Source organism: Opisthorchis viverrini (genome assembly GCF_000715545.1).
Source record: "Opisthorchis viverrini unplaced genomic scaffold opera_v5_108, whole genome shotgun sequence".
Lineage (NCBI taxonomy): Eukaryota > Metazoa > Platyhelminthes > Trematoda > Opisthorchiida > Opisthorchiidae > Opisthorchis > Opisthorchis viverrini.
In genome coordinates this window covers 433,828-451,231 of record NW_008751766.1, presented here as the reverse complement: position 1 = coordinate 451,231, position 17,404 = coordinate 433,828, and the positions used below count along the sequence as shown (strand labels likewise).

At 46.4% G+C, this 17,404-nt stretch overlaps 1 protein-coding gene across 1 annotated transcript in view; it reads left to right on the top strand.

The window, feature by feature from the left end:
- Positions 1-7,016: 7,016 nt before the first annotated feature.
- The window catches only part of T265_05690 (hypothetical protein), a gene marked incomplete at both ends in the record, with an annotated part of 41,040 nt that continues 30,652 nt past the window's right edge, over positions 7,017-17,404 (top strand). The window contains 3 exons of the mRNA XM_009170759.1: positions 7,017-7,145; positions 7,186-7,380; positions 14,910-15,051. Coding sequence (XP_009169023.1) covers positions 7,017-7,145; positions 7,186-7,380; positions 14,910-15,051 — 466 coding nt within the window. The remainder of the gene's footprint in view (positions 7,146-7,185; positions 7,381-14,909; positions 15,052-17,404) is intronic.

Below are 17,404 nucleotides of genomic sequence, written 5' to 3'. Positions count from 1 at the left end.
ATGTAACGCCGACTTCTACCAACCAAGCCTCTAGAAGGGATGGTTTTACCAGTTTCCCAACCGACAACAGGCCAGGCGCAGACGGTCGTCCAAGTGCTTGCGCACCCAATTTCCAGTTGCCAGCGCTTTCTGTCTATGAAAGTCCCTGACAGATGGAAATGTATACTGGAGCATAGTGCATGCTTTGCCTGTTGAGGAGACACCCACATGGCCAAGGGTTGCAAGCCAGTATTTCGATGTGGCCAGCCGGGTTGTAGGGGACGACATCATAGTTTGTTACATACATCACAACCAGGAAACAAGCTTCGACCTCCCCAGAGGCGGAGCTTTTGTATGCTTTAACTCGATGTACTCGGCCTGCGGCACGCCTAGGAGTTATTCCTGTCTAGCTTGACAATTCTGCAGGAAAGGTGACAACGTAGGTACTTTTAGATGCTGGGTCCGACATAATGCTAGTAAAATGGGGTCAGACTGCTACCCACGTCTATGGCCATCGATAAACTAGGTGGTTCCTTGGGATGCACATCGGAAGCTAATGACACCAGGCTTTTATCCATGGATGAAAGCTAGTCGATAGATATTGACGAGGCATTCGTCGTTGACAGCTTACCTATGCAAGCCGTCCCATCTATCAAAGAAGCGGCTCGCAAGTGGCCTCACTTTAAGGAAGTTGCCTTCGACGAACTGACTGGAGACGATGTAGGAATCCTTACTGGGTGTGACATATCCGAAACGCACTGGGTCTTCGATCAGCGCCTGGGGGGGAAACAGCCATTTGCTGTGAAAACCCTACTCGGTTGGATACTTCTTGGTCCGACGAAAAACTGGACGAAGGAGAAGGTCGTCAGTCATTGTACACCTGGGTGCAGTCATGGCATCGAGGAACATTTGCAGCGACTGAATATCTCGGGATTCGCAGACACCTCAGCATCGAACACTTGTCTCTCTTTAGAGGATCAAAGAGCACTGTTGATAGCAGAGACTGGTGCGGTGCGAGTAAGTGGGCTCTATCAGCTACTGCTCTCATGGAAGGATGACGCACTTGCCCTAACCGATAATTTCCAGGTGGCTAGAAAACGTCTAGATACTCTGTAAACTAGACTGCGCAAGGATCGTGTTTTACACGGAAAGTTCTATAAGGTGCTTCACGTATACATGGAGAAAAGATACATTGAACGGGTGGCAGATGCACCCACACTGTCATTAAATTCAAAGCAGTGGTATCCCACGCACCATCCTGTTATTAGCCCGAAAAAGCCAGAAAAGATTCGGGTGGTATTTGAATGCACTTTCAAATGTAATGGTGAGTCACTGAACGATCACCTGTATCATGGCTCTAATTTAACCACAAAACTTGTAAATTTTATGCTGGGCTTTCGTTTAGAGCAAGTTGTTGTGGCAGCCGACATCGAAGACATGCTCCTACATGTCAAGGTTGACCCCTGTGATAGAGGTGCTCTGAAGGGCCTTGTAGCACAGACTAACCGATTGGAAGAAAGTGATGTCATGCGTCCAATAATGTTTCGGTTCTACTGTTGGATGAGGTTACAGAAGGTTTGGCTACTGAGTTACAGGCAATATCTATTGATTAAGACGGGCAGAGCGAGAAAAGAGGCTTTACTTTCCGGTGTTATCAGAGTATCCGAAATCCGCCAAGCACGTAATTATTTGATAAAGATCGTGCAATCCAGTCACTTCGCGCAAGCGCCGCATCGGGTTAGCGCTTCTGTGCTGGATGCGAAGCGTTCCAGCTTACGAAAATTGTCACCTGTTTTGATCGGTGGCATCTTGTGCGTGAGAGGCAGACTTAGTTGCTCGAACTACAGTCAATCAGTAAAACATCCTGCTCTTTGGAGCCGACATCCTGTTACTGCCTTCAGCATACGTCACCTTCGTGGAGCAGAAGGGCACTGTGGAGTAGGGCAGGACTTGGCCTCCACTCGACAGCGATATTGGATCATCAATGGGACCGGTGCCGTCAAACAAGTGCTCTTTATGCAGGCGCAGGTCTGCACAGCTCGGTGCACAAATGATGGCCCCATTACCGGTAGACAGAGTAGGATTGGGTTGGTTCCCCTTCGAGTGAGTGGGAGTGGACTGCTTTGGACCTTTTAAGACCAAACGCGGCCGTTTGCAGAAAAAACGCTATGGCTCTATCTTTAGCTGTCTCAAGACTAGAGAAGTCCATTTGAAAATGCAGGCAGCCTGTCGATCGATTCATTCCTACAATGTTTGATACGCTCCGTTGGTAGACGTGGCAAGCCCACCGATATCTACAGTCATGATGGTGGGAATTTCATCGGTGCGCTAAAGGAAGTTTGGGGTGATATAAAGCGGTGGATCCAGAGTAAATTATCAGACTGCTTTTTTGACTATGGATATACAGTGGCACTTCAATCCACCAGTAGTTAGTCACCGTGGTGGTGTGTTGGAGCGTATAATCAGGTAAATACGACGTATCATTTTATGCCTATGCAGGGAACAGTGTTTAAGCGATGAACAGCTGAACACACTCCTTATACAGGCAGAACGGATTCTAACTAACCGACCTATAGTCCCGCTTTCACCAATCAGCAATGAGTTGGAGCCGTTTGCTCAAAACAGTTTGTTGCTCATGCGGTGCTGTCCTGCGGTACCCGGTCGCGACGGTTTGGCCCCGCGATATCATACAGGCTGCAAACAGGTCATTTACCTCGCCGGCGTGTTCCGTCGTCGTTGGATAAGGCAATATCTGCCAACGTTTCAGGTGCACACTAAGTGGTTCAGAGCGACTCGAGAATTGGAACGAGGAGATTTGGTTCTCGTTTCTGGTGAGGACCTCCCTCGTGAGAGATGGCCTCTAGGGTAAGTGGATAGTTGTGAGAAGAGCCCAGATGGCTTACTAAGGACCCTGCATGTTAGAACGGCGGGCGGCGTTCTTAAAAGAGATATTAGAAAGGTGTGTTAACTAGAGGGACGCGATTAGTTTTCTACTCCATCGAAGCCGGTACTTGTGGCAGGAGTGGACTCGGACCATTTGTGTCGGTGGCTGATGGAAGACATTAGAATTGATCTGAGCGTTCGCTGAACCAATGTGGAGAATTTGCTGGGTGGTGTATCATCTATTAAGTTGACCATTGAATTTTTCACGTTTATTATGTCCCCATCTGTAACCCCCGCCCCTGTTTTGTGTTCAGTATGTATATATGAACTGGCGTTTGTCTGTCCTTACCACTTCACCCGTTTGGCTTTCAGGTCATCCGGCCATTTGTAACTGACTTTGCACGTGTGACTGTCGCACGTGAGAGCCTGTTTGCTCCCTTGCCTTGTACTTTTGTAGTCCAGGTGGGCCGTTTGTTTTGGACGCGTATCTACTGTCGAGGTTTGTACAATTTGTGAATTTGTCTTACACTAATTGTACCGTATAGAAACCCAGCTCCGACTTTGTTTTACCTATCCGGAGGTTCTGGTATTACTCGTCCTACGAAGATACCATTCGACAGTTACAATGTTAACTTAATCACTGAGAATGTGTTTGGCCAGTTCCGGGGGAATCACGTGGCCTTTGGATTTTGAGAGTTGATTCTAGAAATTAAAGTACACGGAATATTGAGAAAGCCTGAGGATGGGGGTCGAACTGCGTGGCTCTGTATTGCCCACGACTTGAAGTTTTTTATATGTGGAACTGCTGACAGATTCCACATGGTGGTAATGAAATAAAACGTATGTTCCACATCTCATCGGAGCATCACCAGGGGAGGTTGACACGCCTTGAACCGCTATTCAAGGCCGTCAGATTGGTACATCTAAAGACGAATAACTAACAAATAGAAAAGTTGGTATTCGCCGGAGGACCTACAGCCTTTTTGTTTGCAAACAAATCGGTGTCACCGCTGGAATCACGATCTACCCGTCTGTAAAATCAGCGGGCAGGCGTTTCTTTGTACTGCAACCATCGTAATATAATTGATAAACATACTGTTTGAGCCTGGACTGCAGATGAAGTATGAGCGCCGGGGAGGAAGGGAACCCCTGGACGCAGCAGGAAGTGAGCCCTCAGTACATCCGAAGAAGTTTCCAAAACATTTTCAAATGATCATGAACTTATTGCATTGCCGAAACACTTCGTACGGGCACGACTTCAGTAAGTTGGCATATAGAATGCTGGTTGTGCACGAGGGCCAAAGGACTGAATCAGCCGGAACCAACCACGATTCGTGCACTATGTCCGCAAAAATGACCATAGAGTACATGGCTGAAAAACAACTTCCAAATACGCCACTTAACAGGAGAATATCCACATGCAAACGGAAGCTTTGATGGAATAATACAAACCAACATAAATATGTATATTTATTTTACGAAATAATGAGCAATACAAGTAATAAATGCAAGCATTTGCCAAGTGCCAGTGGTAAGAGGACTGACTAATCGTTGAGGGTATGCAAAATGGGGAAGTATGTACGAGTGTCTCTGCAGGGAAACTTAAGCATTCAGAGGATATTCTGTTGACTGATGCAAACGGCTGAGTGGGTTGCAAGTCGGAGTATTGAAAAACAAAAAACGTCTGTTGATTTCAATACATAAATGTAAAGTGGGAGAACAGTTTTGGATGCCTGGTATTCAGTAGTATCTCTAAAAAATCTACAATGACAGCTGGTCGACCATCAAACAAAATGCAGTTGTCGGGAAAGTTTTTCGAAAAAACGACATCCCTATGAACAAACCTGTGACATCCGACGGTGGCTGATGGCCTCAGTCGCAAACCCACATCATCCAAAAATATCTTCCTTTCGACAACATCCATTCCCACGCGCTCGGCGAGTCGGCGGTAAAGCTGGTCAACAGGTGGTTTTGGCGCATGTAGGTAATGCTTCAAATGCCTCAGCTTCGATTCACAGAAAAAACAGGAATAACGATCCAAGCAACCGTAAAGCTTGACGAAATTGAATAAATGGGAGAATAGGTGTATGTTGTAGGCTCAATGGCTCGAACCAAAAATAGCGGCAAATTTTGAAACAGAAACCTTGGAAACGTCAATTAAAAAATCAGCATAGCGTGAAAAAAGTGAACAGCCTATGAAAGTGGCTACCGAAAAATACATGAAGCATTCGTAAACGTGTGACGATGTGCACACCCTCTTGCGTACAATTAGCACAGCCATAATATCCTGTATGTCCCCTTACTTGCTTCGCCAAGGCCTTAGCAGGGATGTCGAAAATAATGCACTGAAGACGAACGGTGTGCATATTGTAAACCCCGGAGACACCGTTCGCCAAGACATCCGTCAACCCGACGACTGTGTCAGACATCACGGAGCTGTTGCAGCAAACTCACTTTCAACTCGAGATGGATGTACATTGCACCGACCTTCCGTCCCACGCAGGAACGACGGAGAGTTTTCAATACGGTCCGTGGATCCTCCGTAAGAGACGGAAAAACGTACCTGAGTTGCTCCAACACAACGGCTAAACCGGATAAAGGCAGGTGCAGCCTTCGCGCCATCCGACGAAGAGCCGTTAAAATATTTCTGTGTGGTTGTGAATGGTTCAACAAGCATACTGATGAAAAGCAATACATTTGTAAGCAGAACATACGGGCTGATCCTTTCAGCGACTTACAGGAACCGAAAGGTTCTCCAGGGACTGCACTGGTGAATGTCTTTCTGGTCCCGGAGTCCTGAAAACAGGGATCGAGGAAACCGCCGGCGAAAAGCTCCGAAAGTCACAACCTAGTTTACCTCCTGGGACGGTAAAATGCGGCATATTCGGAACCTATCATCTGATTAATTATGAATCTCACCCACAGAGAGTCAACTAAAGGCACTATGGACGCATTCATCAGTCGGGCAACGAAAACAGCCCCTTGCCGCAACCGCCTGTAGTACTTTCATATATAGCGTTGTTCTTGGTCTGGCTGCCCAATAAGTTAGCTTACCAGGAGTGTGTGGCAAAGAAATAAAAATAATTACGCTAGGTTGAGTATACAAAAATAAAGAAGTCATGGAACAGACTCACTAACAATTGTTCCCTTTAAAATAGTTCATCGTTGGCCCAGGTCAGCGAATAAACAATAATCCAATTATGTTGGTCCGGAGGTCTACTTCTGAACGGTTCCCACATATAAATGATCCCGAAGATGTCCGAAATGTTTTGGTACCAGAATTAGTACATGAGACTCGCGAACGACCGCTGCAAGCGCGAGCGAAATCAGCAGAGAGAGTCGAAGTACGTGACCACGCTTGTATTATGTGAAATTGTACAAGTGCGCGTTTTTGTAGTTTTTTGTATTTAAACAAAAAACGATTATGCAATTGGTGAAATACGTAGTGTTATAATGGAAGTGAAATAAAGGTACAAAACGCCACAAGCTCTACGGGCAGCACGAACGTATTTCGTGCGCATTGACGATTACTTGAAATGAAAAATATTTTCCACGGTTTCGTTTACGTGGGCATACCAGGAATAAAGAATATGAAGGCACAAAAAACTCACTCTCAGCCGCATGTGAGGACAAGTAGAACGCAAATCTTCCGGCGAGCAATGGCGCCGCACACAAAAACAAAACCACTTAAATCGGTCGATAGTTTGCATTTCATAGGGACCCGGAAATGAAGGGTATTGTGTTTTTTTATTACTGTGAGACAAATAAAGAAGCTTTGTGGTCTAATAGACGTCTCAGTCTCCCGCGGCTTAAAAGCCGAAAATTAGTGCAGAAGTTCTGCACAAATTCCGCACAGGTTCTGCACCCAGGGGCGGACGAATGCTAACGGGGTATGCAGTAGGGAGGACCCGTGAAGCCGTTGGATTTGTGTAATACAATTCCGGATAGTTTGGCTGATTTTTACGTATTAGTGGTTAAGGATCTTGCTTCATGGGCTTAGATTCACGGGCTTACTTTCGCTTTTTCATTCGCAGAAATTGTCGTGAATCCTTCAGAGAATCACTTTGATCTGCCTCTCCTACAGCGCGCACATTACGATTTGGACCAATCAGGTACGAGGTCTCGACTTGGTCCATAGTTGAGCGCCTTCCGCAATGCTTTCACTCTCTTGCGCCGTCCAGACATATGAATGGGGTAAGATCGGTGAAGAAAGCGAAGTTATGCAACTGGCTGTTTCTGGCTGTCATACGTTAGAACTGGATCCATCATCTCCTTTTGCCGAGGTAATTTAGTGTTGTTTACCTACGTACTCCCTTATCTCAGTTGTGGATGGGAACGCATCCTTCCGGTCCATCTGTTCTAAGAGAAGAACAGGAGACCTATCTCTCCAAGTATATTTCGGAATATCCAAAGTGTCTTGGATCTGCATCCAGGGAGGCGTTTGGAATGTCTCTACCGTTTCTATTCAAAGTCTTGTCCATTCGGAAAGCGTTATCTATTCAGGCACACCCAACAAAGGTATGTGGTATTAAAACAAAGTAACTTTTAGTAACGTCTTCAACAGACCACGAGTGTTTTCCACCGCGACATTATCAACATGATTATCCGTTGATAAGTGCAGAGATAAGTATTTATAGGTATTGATACCCGGGCTACCAGCTAGCTTCCCCAAGATAAGGACGCGTGGTAACCAGGCGGCAGTTTACGGGTATACCTCCACGATGTGTTTGTATGAAGTCCTGGATGTGTGGTTCAAGCCTGAACCTCGAGAAAGTTGTCTAACTTATTTAATTGATTCAGAGACTTTTCACCCAACCCCTTCACATACTACTTTGCACGATTGCACGGATTTTCGGTGGTCGGTGACGATCCGCTCTTGCTTGGGAATGTGGCCTGGACGCATCGGAGAGTGCGGTATATGCAGCGGGGTGGTCGATTGGCGAAGGTTGTCTTATGGTACACGTGAATGAATGAGGAGCGAGATGGTCGAAGTGGTTAGATCGCGAATTTACTGACCGGAAGGTCCGTGGTTTGAACCCGACCTCTGCCTCTTGACTTCCCCTGTCTAGGCTTGGGCAACCGACACTATCCCAGTCCTCGTGATTCCTTCAGGTAGCATGGCAGCTAGGCACCGAAAGGGCATTACGGCTGAGCCGTTTTTTCCTGCATGAGGATATGGTGGTCTTCTAGTTGTCTCAAATCACAGCTACCCAGGCGAGACGGTTAGCAGCGAAATTCTCGCGGATCTCCTCCCTGTGTTGCTTTAAGTGGTGCGCACCGTGCACAGTCCTTAGAACATCCAGCCCGGACTCAACAGATTTTCAGCCTACTACCGTCATCCTCATGGACAGTATGACATCACTGGTCAACAACCATGATTTATTTGAAGACTTTGTTGTGGATAATAGAATAAAATTAGACAGAGGAGGGGCTTAGTACTACCTTACTACAATCACTCTGAGGTGCCTACACCTCCAGACACTCGTTCAGGCAATCTGGATAGAAACTGACAACACGAATACCACTGTCATCGGTATGCAGCCATATCTTGTGGCGTCTCCAATCAGGCGCGGTGGTTACCACGCGGTTCCCATTCTGATAGGCGAGTAGCACCGACACTACCCAAATGTTTCGTAATCTCTCCCATACTTTCTCATACTCCAGGTCAAGGGTTGATCTCCTCTCTGCTTCCGCCACTGAATTGGACACGGAAAACAGCACTCTGCTCAGCAAACGGGGGTTCAGCGTGCGCCACACATGTCCCAACCAACGGAGCTTCTGATGTTAGGTACATTCCTCAATGGAAGTACCCGTTACACAACCGAAAACTCGCCTTCTAATTGCCTCGTTACGGATTCGCCGACATCAATCCACACGAAGTATGGTTCTGAGACATCGATTGTCGAACACCCGAAGACGTCTCAGTTCTGCTCGAACAGGCGAAGTTTCACAACCATAAAATAAGGCCGCCCGCACTCTAGCGTTATGTACACGTCCCTTGAGATTTAGGGATAAACCACTCTGACGCCATAGGTGTCTCAAATTAGCAAACGTGACCCGAGCCTTGCAGATTCGTGCATTGACCTCATCTGTCACACTACAGTCAGAACTAATAGAACTTTTAAGATACATAAAACGCTCCGCAGCTTTGAGCGCCTCCTCCTGGATTGTGTCTGGATGTGTGGATTGTGACTGCATGTCCACGCACATGACTTACATTATGGAGGACATCTGCGCTCTCTTCTCTTCGAAGATGAGAACGATATTGTCTGCATACTCCTAATCGATAAGGTTTTCGTCACAGGCTGTTTGAGTATGGGTTTCGAAGACCTTCCAACGTTCGTTTCATTGCTTCATCGATCACGAATTTAAACAGGAATAAAGAGAGTGAGCACCCCTGATGGATACCGGCTTGTGTACAAAAGCTTTTGGAGAGCTGTCACAGGTCCGGAGCCTGAGACTAGAAAGAACATATGTTCATAAACTTACAGGACATTCCTTGATGCGCCTTGGAAATCCAGAAATACTCAGATTGTCAGTCGTTCGTACTTATGATGTTGTTTTAGCACCTACCAGACCAGGATCCCGCTCGCTGTTCACGAGACTGCTGTCGTTCCAACCGGGGGTAAGCTGATCTCCCTGTGGTCACCACACTTACTACGAGCCCCTTTTTAGATAATCGGCACTATCACTGACGAAGGCGAAGTCAGTGTTCGGAAATCTACATCTTGTAAGTATCTGAGATGTGCTGGCCAGGCTTGGCATTCATAAAGTGAAATACGGCGGATGGCAAACTGGCAGTTCTGGACGTTGGTCTTCAACTTACTTTTCTGTCATTATACACTCCAAGCTGGTCATTACCTTGTCCCCAGCTTGGCCTTATAGGTGAATTGTGAAGCCGAGGTATCTATCCTTACAAACATTCTATGGCGCAACGTGTGTACTACGAGTGAAGCTGAATGCCGGCGTTGAAAAAGCCATCCGTTTTTTTGGGACTCGCCCTAAGTCCACAGGAGAAACGCACTGGTATACTCAAGTGATTCGTGGGTATCTGGGTCAAGGATCACTATATCATTCGCGAATTCATAGTCCGTGATTGTTACATTTGTCCGTTGACAGCTTCGAAGTTTAACGGGGAAGAGACCGCGGGAATCCTAACCAATAGGAAGCAAACCATTGGCTGATGATTTTTCACCATAATGAAAATGGGATGAAAAGAAGCAAAAGAAACAAATAGACAGGTAAGCAGCAATAATGGAGTAAACCGAGGAAGCGAGCTCGAGATAGCTCAGTGGAAGCTCCAAGGTTCGAGTCCTACCTCTGCATCTTAACTTCTGTCTAGGCTTGGCCAACTCAGCAGTATCTCAGATATCCTGCTTCCTTCGGGCTGCATGGCATATGAGAACCGAAAGGGCGCTACATCTGGACCACTATCTATTTTTATTCAGACCAAGGAAATCGGTGCCCTAGTGAGCATACTATGCGTGAATAAGTTCAATGGGAGACCAATCACTCTGATAGTAGATGTTGTGAGAAACGTGCACGCAGTCATTGTTGGGAGGTGTATCGTGTCTTTTGTGTAAACTGCTTCGACGAGAAATTACGTATCAGTTCGGGGGCGAGATGGCTCAGTGCTTAGAACGCGAATTTACTTACCGGAAGGTCTGTGGTTCGAACCCGATCTCTGCCTCTCAACTTCCATTGTCTAGGTTTGGGCAACCTGGCAGTATCCCAACCCTCGTGTTTCCTTCAAGTAGCACGAGAACTAGGCATCAGAAGGATGTTACAGCTGAAAGACGAATTTCGTGCCCAAACTACCTTGACGAGGAAAGACCTCGGGATATTTGAGAAGCGGGTTAACTTAGCCACGTAGATGAACGAGTCATGGACAACTGTCTGCAGGGATACGTCAGGAATTTAAATGTCTGGCGAGATTGCCAAATGTTAGCGTGTAATCTCTTACGTCCCCGTTGTATGCAGGCTGGAGATCCGTGGTGACTGATATCTCAAGATTTTCTCTTGAAAGCCGTAAAGAGCACCTGGTAATTTGTTGCTGGGCGTTGATGACACACGGAGGAATTCGCTACTGTTTACATCAAAGCGTAGTCTGACTAGGCCCAGTTGCTTAGCGCACTGAGATCCTCTTGTAAGTTCACCCCATTATCAGGTTAAAGGGTCTGTCCACGTTTTGATGTAGAGTGTAGTAGATTCTAGCCGGTCAGCGGTAGACCAATAGATCACATGGTTGTGGGCGCATGAGTTCTCTTGCAAGCACTTGTGCCTGACAGGGATGCCCAGTTTATTTTTAACTTCGTCAGTGATCAGCGGATGAGGCGAACTGCGGAGGTTCTTCGGAAGCCCACTTTTCACATGTCCTCGAGCGATAAGCTAACTCGAAATAGGCACATTAAATCGTTCTGATTTATAAAAAGTAGGAAGAAGCGCAGGGGTTACCAGACTAGGTGCTTTGCACCCGCAAAGTGCAGAATCATACTCTGTGATGTACAGTCTCTGAAAATCATCATGGTTGTAGTTCGTAGTTGCACTACAGTACTACAGTACAGTACAGTCTCTGAAAATACCTCTACCAGTTCCAAAAAGAACACTAGAACTTGTGAAACATTAAATTTATCTCAGAAGTTGCATTAGCTCTGACGATACTGTGAAACCGCTGCAAAGAGGCAGCCTTATCGTGGTATTTAGTGGCTTATGTACCTCTGCGACCCATTGAGCTATACTGGCATTTCTGAGTTCCTCATAACACTTTAGCCAGTGGACAGAGACTTAAGGTCCTCTAGGTTAGGGTTTTGGACAGGCACAGAACTTGTTCGTTGAAAAAACCTTACATTGGTGTGTTACATTACTTATGTTCCGTCACAGAGAGACGTCCATGCCGTGGCGTAACGGGTTGTGTGCTTCCGCTGCACTTCCGTTAGGCTTGTGAGTCAAAGGCTTTGGTTGAGGATCCTAATCGTCCTCTTGTCTAGATGTGGCTATTCTCGGTCTACTTATCTACCTTTAATTTTCGCACACTGAAGCAAGCGGGACAACAGGTGGCTCTTGCTCGTACGCTGGATTCCTTCTACAGTGATGTATGCCGTCTGTCAGAAACAAGGATATAGGACGCAAGTACTATAATTGAACTGACTTCCCCCTCACTCTCTTCTAGGTTCCGGCTGCGCGTCTCTGTTGATGCAGATGCAGATGCCGGGGGGTACTGATTGTATTGAGTGATCGAGTGAAAACATCTGTGCTTGGTTGGATACCCGTTGCTATTTCCTTCACAGTTCGTTTGGAAATGTCTGTGAGAGAATCTGGAGAAAGTAAAGTCCATCGCACTGCTTATTGCGTCTGCGTCTGGGCGAGATGGCCCAAATGGTTAGAGCGCGAATCTACTGACCGGAAGGTCCGTGGTTCAAATCCGACCTCCGCCACTCGACTTCCCCTGTCTAGGCTTGGGCAACCTGGCAGTATCCCAGCCCTCGTGCTTCCTTCGGGTGGCATGGCAGCTAGGCACCGGAAGGGTGCTACAGCTGAACGCTTACCCCCCAACGGGCTAGAAGCTCAGATGTCATAGTTGCTGGAGATATGAGCGCCCAGGTAGATAGACTAAGCGCTGCTAGGGCGCAGTTGGGTGGTCGTCTTGGGTTGAATACAAGAGGCACGGACAACGAAAATCGTCTACTTCAGATGTGTGCCGATCACAATCTGTTCCTTTGCGTTGCGACTTTCCGGAACATTAGAAATCGCTTGATAACATGGTGCCCATCAACAAACCAGCCCCGAATCAAAATGGACTACATAGCTGTCAGTTATCGGCGGCGGGGGTCGATCACCGTCTGAAATACCTACATGGACTCCAGCCATGCACTTTTGAGTCGCTGCTTTTCATTGCGCTTTTCAGGTCTACACATAACGCACGCACCTCGTTTAGCCTTTGAGAAGCTAGTAAACCCAGAGATGAAACGAAGCTATCAGAACCAGCTCCTCGAACGCTTGTCGGACGGTCCGATGTCGGATATAAACGGCCACGGTAAAAATATATCCAAAGCGCTACTCAAAGCTGGAACTTCTGTCTGCGGTTCAACCCAACCAACCTCATCCAAACACTGGATCTCTGTTGGGACTGTGTCTTTGCTGGAGACCCGGCGATAGATTCTTCCTGGCCGCAACCATGATGCATCATTCGACGCCAGATGAAACAGTGTCCATGCAGACCGAGAAGCTTGGTGGACCTGAAAGACCGAAGGAATGGAAGATTCCAAGAATGCTGGAAATGTCTGCAAGCTGTTCCACTTGAGTGGTTCGAGTGGTCCTCAGGGACCAAAATGACTCCCAGATATGTAGCAAAGCAGAATGTTTTGACCGCTGTGTACAGTACTTTGAATAGGAATTCAGTAGACCACCTGATATCTTCAATCCAGATTCCTGGTCTTCAACAGAAAAATGGACTATGAGTATGGAGCCTACTTCAGTCTCAGAAGTGTCCGAGTGTAGTTCTCTGCTCAAGGGTCATCGTGCTGCTGATCCCGACGACCTTCCACCTGCTCTTCAAGGGTGGCGGTGGGTTTCTTAGCCAGTGCCTGTCTATCCTATTAGGGTCGATCTGGGGGAAAGAGGCCGTCTCAGACAACTGGGGTGAATCGATAGTAGTGCCCATTTTCGGAAAGGGTACTCGCAGTGAATGTATTAACCACAGAGGTATTAGTGTGACTCCCGTTGTGACAAGGCTTCTGAGATCACTGATTCTTTGACATTGTACAGTGGCACGCGAAACCTTGACTGGTGAGATTCAAGCGGGAGTTCGACTGGGTAGAGGCAACTTCGGCCACATCATCACCCTCCGCGAGGTGTTAGAACAACGCCTTACGTACAGACAACCCACAATCTTGGTATTCCTTGGCTTAAAAGGTGCGTCGAATTCTGTCGATCCGTCAGCGCTGTTAACGACACTTGCTCAACAGGCTATGCATCAGAAGTTAGCGAAATCCGATCTCTATGTGCACCTACTACAAAAGGTTGTGTCTCTTCATTCTCGTGGACTTCGTCATTGATGAAATAATGAGGCGAACGCTGGAAGGTGAGGGTGAATGCGCAGAACAATCTCTGTTGAGTAGATTGAATGCCATCATACCATACTTTGGGGTGTGTCTAGCACCGACAAATATATGAGGCCTCTTCGCGTTTCTAGTCGTCGATGCCTCAGCAGCGATGCTGGTGTCGGACAGCGTCAACGAATTCCTATGGAGGTATTCGGAAAACGGGTATTTAGTTATGCAGCTGGTACTTCAATCTCGGAAAACATCCAGCACTATCAACTGCGTTGGCTCGGCCACGTGCTACGCATGGCGATATACCGTCTACCCAGATGAGTGTTGTTCTCCGTGTCTCCTTCAGAACAGCGGAAACCGCGAGGGTGACAACTGACGGCTTGGCAGAATGCTGTAGGAAAAATCACGACGAGTTTATGTGTTTTCGGTGTCGTATTTCTTCTAGAATGAGTTCCTCGTGACCCCTTCGCTTGGCTGTAGAAATTACAGGAAATGGCGGCCAATCGGTGACAATGGCTTTCGTATTGTGAGTTCCGTTCCAGGTTGACTAAGTTCTTGGAGTTATGGTAACCTCAGAGAGCTTGTGACAGGCAATTCTCAGGTCCTTTCTCTCTTTTTATTCTTAGGATTGAACTTTAATTAGAAAAAATATGAGGTTATATGATAATGAATCATCGGTGTAAGGACTACTGTTACTGTCTCTGATGATCTGATGATATAGCGGGGTTTCCGTACAGTTACTCTACCAGCCAAAACTTCAGCTGCTTACCCCCTGCCTGCCTGACGCAAGCAGGTGCTCTAGCTGAATTCTCTTTCTTCCCCCAACTTAGACTTGGTTCCCATCTATCCCAAACTCTTGCAAAAGTTTTCCGTTGCGAATGGTTGCGCTTGCTCGACTTATGGTCATCCTGCAGCAGTCGGACACTTCAGTCTTGTTATGGTTACCGACCTTTTACTTGCTGCACTTTGAATTTCGCTCTTCTCCGTCCTAAACAGGAGCACGCGCAGCTTTTGCATCGGCAGAGGCCCGACTTGTATAAGGATCCAAACCATAAACCTGAACTGGCAATTGCACTGACGCCGTTCGAAGCCTTGTTGGCCTTTCGTCCTTCAGTGGAGATCGCTGCATTTGTTCAAGGTTAGTTTCTTCCGTAGCATTTCATTTCCTCATGATACCTGTTCTTTTCAAACTTGTTCGGCAGGTACATCTAATCCCCAGCCAAATATTTCCGGATTCGAATTCACCGTTTAAATGCAAACTCTTAGTGGAACCTGTTATGGCTTATACGCATACGGCCTTGTGACCAGCACCGAGCTTAATATAGCTCATTGGTAGAGGCGAGGACTTACTGACCGGAAGGTCCGTGTTTCGAACTCGACCCGGTATTTCGACTCCTGTTGTTCATGCTTGTGCAACCTGATGGCATCTCAGTCCTCGAGCTTCCTTCTTGTGGTTTGACAACTGGGCATCAAAAGTATCGCAACTGAATGGCTATTTTGATTTTTATTTATTATGTGAGTAGCATTAGATAAGGTTATGAGGTACGTTGGACGTCCTCATCAGCACCGACAGCAAAATCAGCGCTGAACACCGGTCCTTCAGTATTTTTATGAGCTGGAAGACCGGCTCCACATAGAAGCTTTTGGCCCAAAGGCCTGACCAGATGTTAGTGATGGTCGATTTGGGGATACCGAAGCAGTCCATTTTAAAGGAGCGGATTGCAACATTTGTTCCAAACCCCTACTCGAAGGATGTTTGTTGAACTTCTGTAAATGGGTCAATGTGAATGGAGATGCTCTATGCGTACCCCACTATAGCTTAATAGTGTACATACAGAGCATCTCACCACGGTAACGTTCGGTCTCTTCGGAGCGATGTGGGCTGGAAAGAAGCTTCGGTTTTTTGTGGGAAATTGGGGATAACCACTAGCGTCAGTAGAGTGGACCCAAATAAACTCCAAGTTATCAAAATGAACTGTTTTGCCTGTTAAACAAGTGTAGTATATGTAAGAAAAATATGTAGTTTCTTCAGGACAGGTGGTGATATGGATTTTTCCCATTATGTTGTTGACGTAACTTACTGTCATATGAATAGCTCCCGCGTTAGGTTAGTCCTGATTACTTGGTTCCCCATGCTCGTTTATCTTGGAGCAATGATGATTTCGAAGGCGTTGGTTGAGGGTGGACCTCATATTCAAGTACCTGATTTAGGATTGCCAATCTTAATTTCTGTTTTTTCCTCTGTGGCGAAACGCTAAATATAGGACGACGTTGGAGTAAAGACTGTCCCATTATGTTTATATAAGTGCAAACTATCAGACTCGGAGCTATGTGAGTAGATACTGTCAGTAATCAGCACTGAGGGATTTGAGTGAGCATCACATTCTCCCCCAGTCCACATAAGAGGGGACCTGGGGAATGTTAACAAACTGAGTTTGTCTTGTGGACTGGGTGTGTCAAACTTGATAGAGTTCGTGGTAACTCACGAGCGTGAGGCGCCAGTTCCTGCGTTCTACGTTCTTGACTTCAGTTCATCCTTCCTATTTCCCCCTTCTAGCTTTGGTCGATTTGATAGCGTTTATATTCTTTTATGGTTGCCGACCTGCGTACATATAATAACAACCTTTAGGTGTGACTGTAAAACGAAGGATCTCCGTTGGAAATTGCCTTAGGTTTGAATTGGATTTGGGTTCTCGATCCCTCAGTCTAGAGCAACGTATTGAATATTCATCTTGAACCTTGTTGAGAAATTTTGTTGACGTATGTCTGTTTACTGAGCGCTAGGACAAGTGGGTTGGCGGGGGGGTGTCAGGTGGATTTTTGTGTGCTTGACCTTCGCATTTTAGACGCAGGCTACTTCACTGGTAACCACACGCGCTACGTTTCAAATAAGCGTATTTAAAGTCGCCCTCCACACGCGTGATATCTCTATGGCCTCTGCTTTGTCCACTTTTGAATGCTTAGCGAATTCCACTGCCTCAGCCGTGATGTCACTCTTAGTCGTCGTTTCAAATCGGTGTATATCCAGTTTTCAATTCATACCGTGCCATTTCCCACCATTTAATTATCGCCTGGTATTTATCTGCGTTTACGCTTATGCTTACCATTCCTGATGTGCAGCTCCCTGCGTACAGCTCCCCTCTGTAGAAATCTCGGTGCAGTTTTTACGTTAGTGTAGGGAGGTGACCCTTCAAATGCATCAACACCAAACACAAAGAGTTTTCCGATATCCAGCTTATTAAACACTTATTCATCAACTTCAGATAGGTTTTATATAGGACAGTTGATTTCCATGTCCCGCCTCCGTCAACCACTGACTACTCTCTTGATACTGTCCGGTCGGCTTCTGTGCCCGGTACTAATACTTGACTGAACATTATTAGAACTATATTGGCGTTTACTGCCTTCTGATAGCCCGGTGAATAGTTTAAGATGATATTATATATATATATATATATAAATATATATATAATATATATATATATATATAT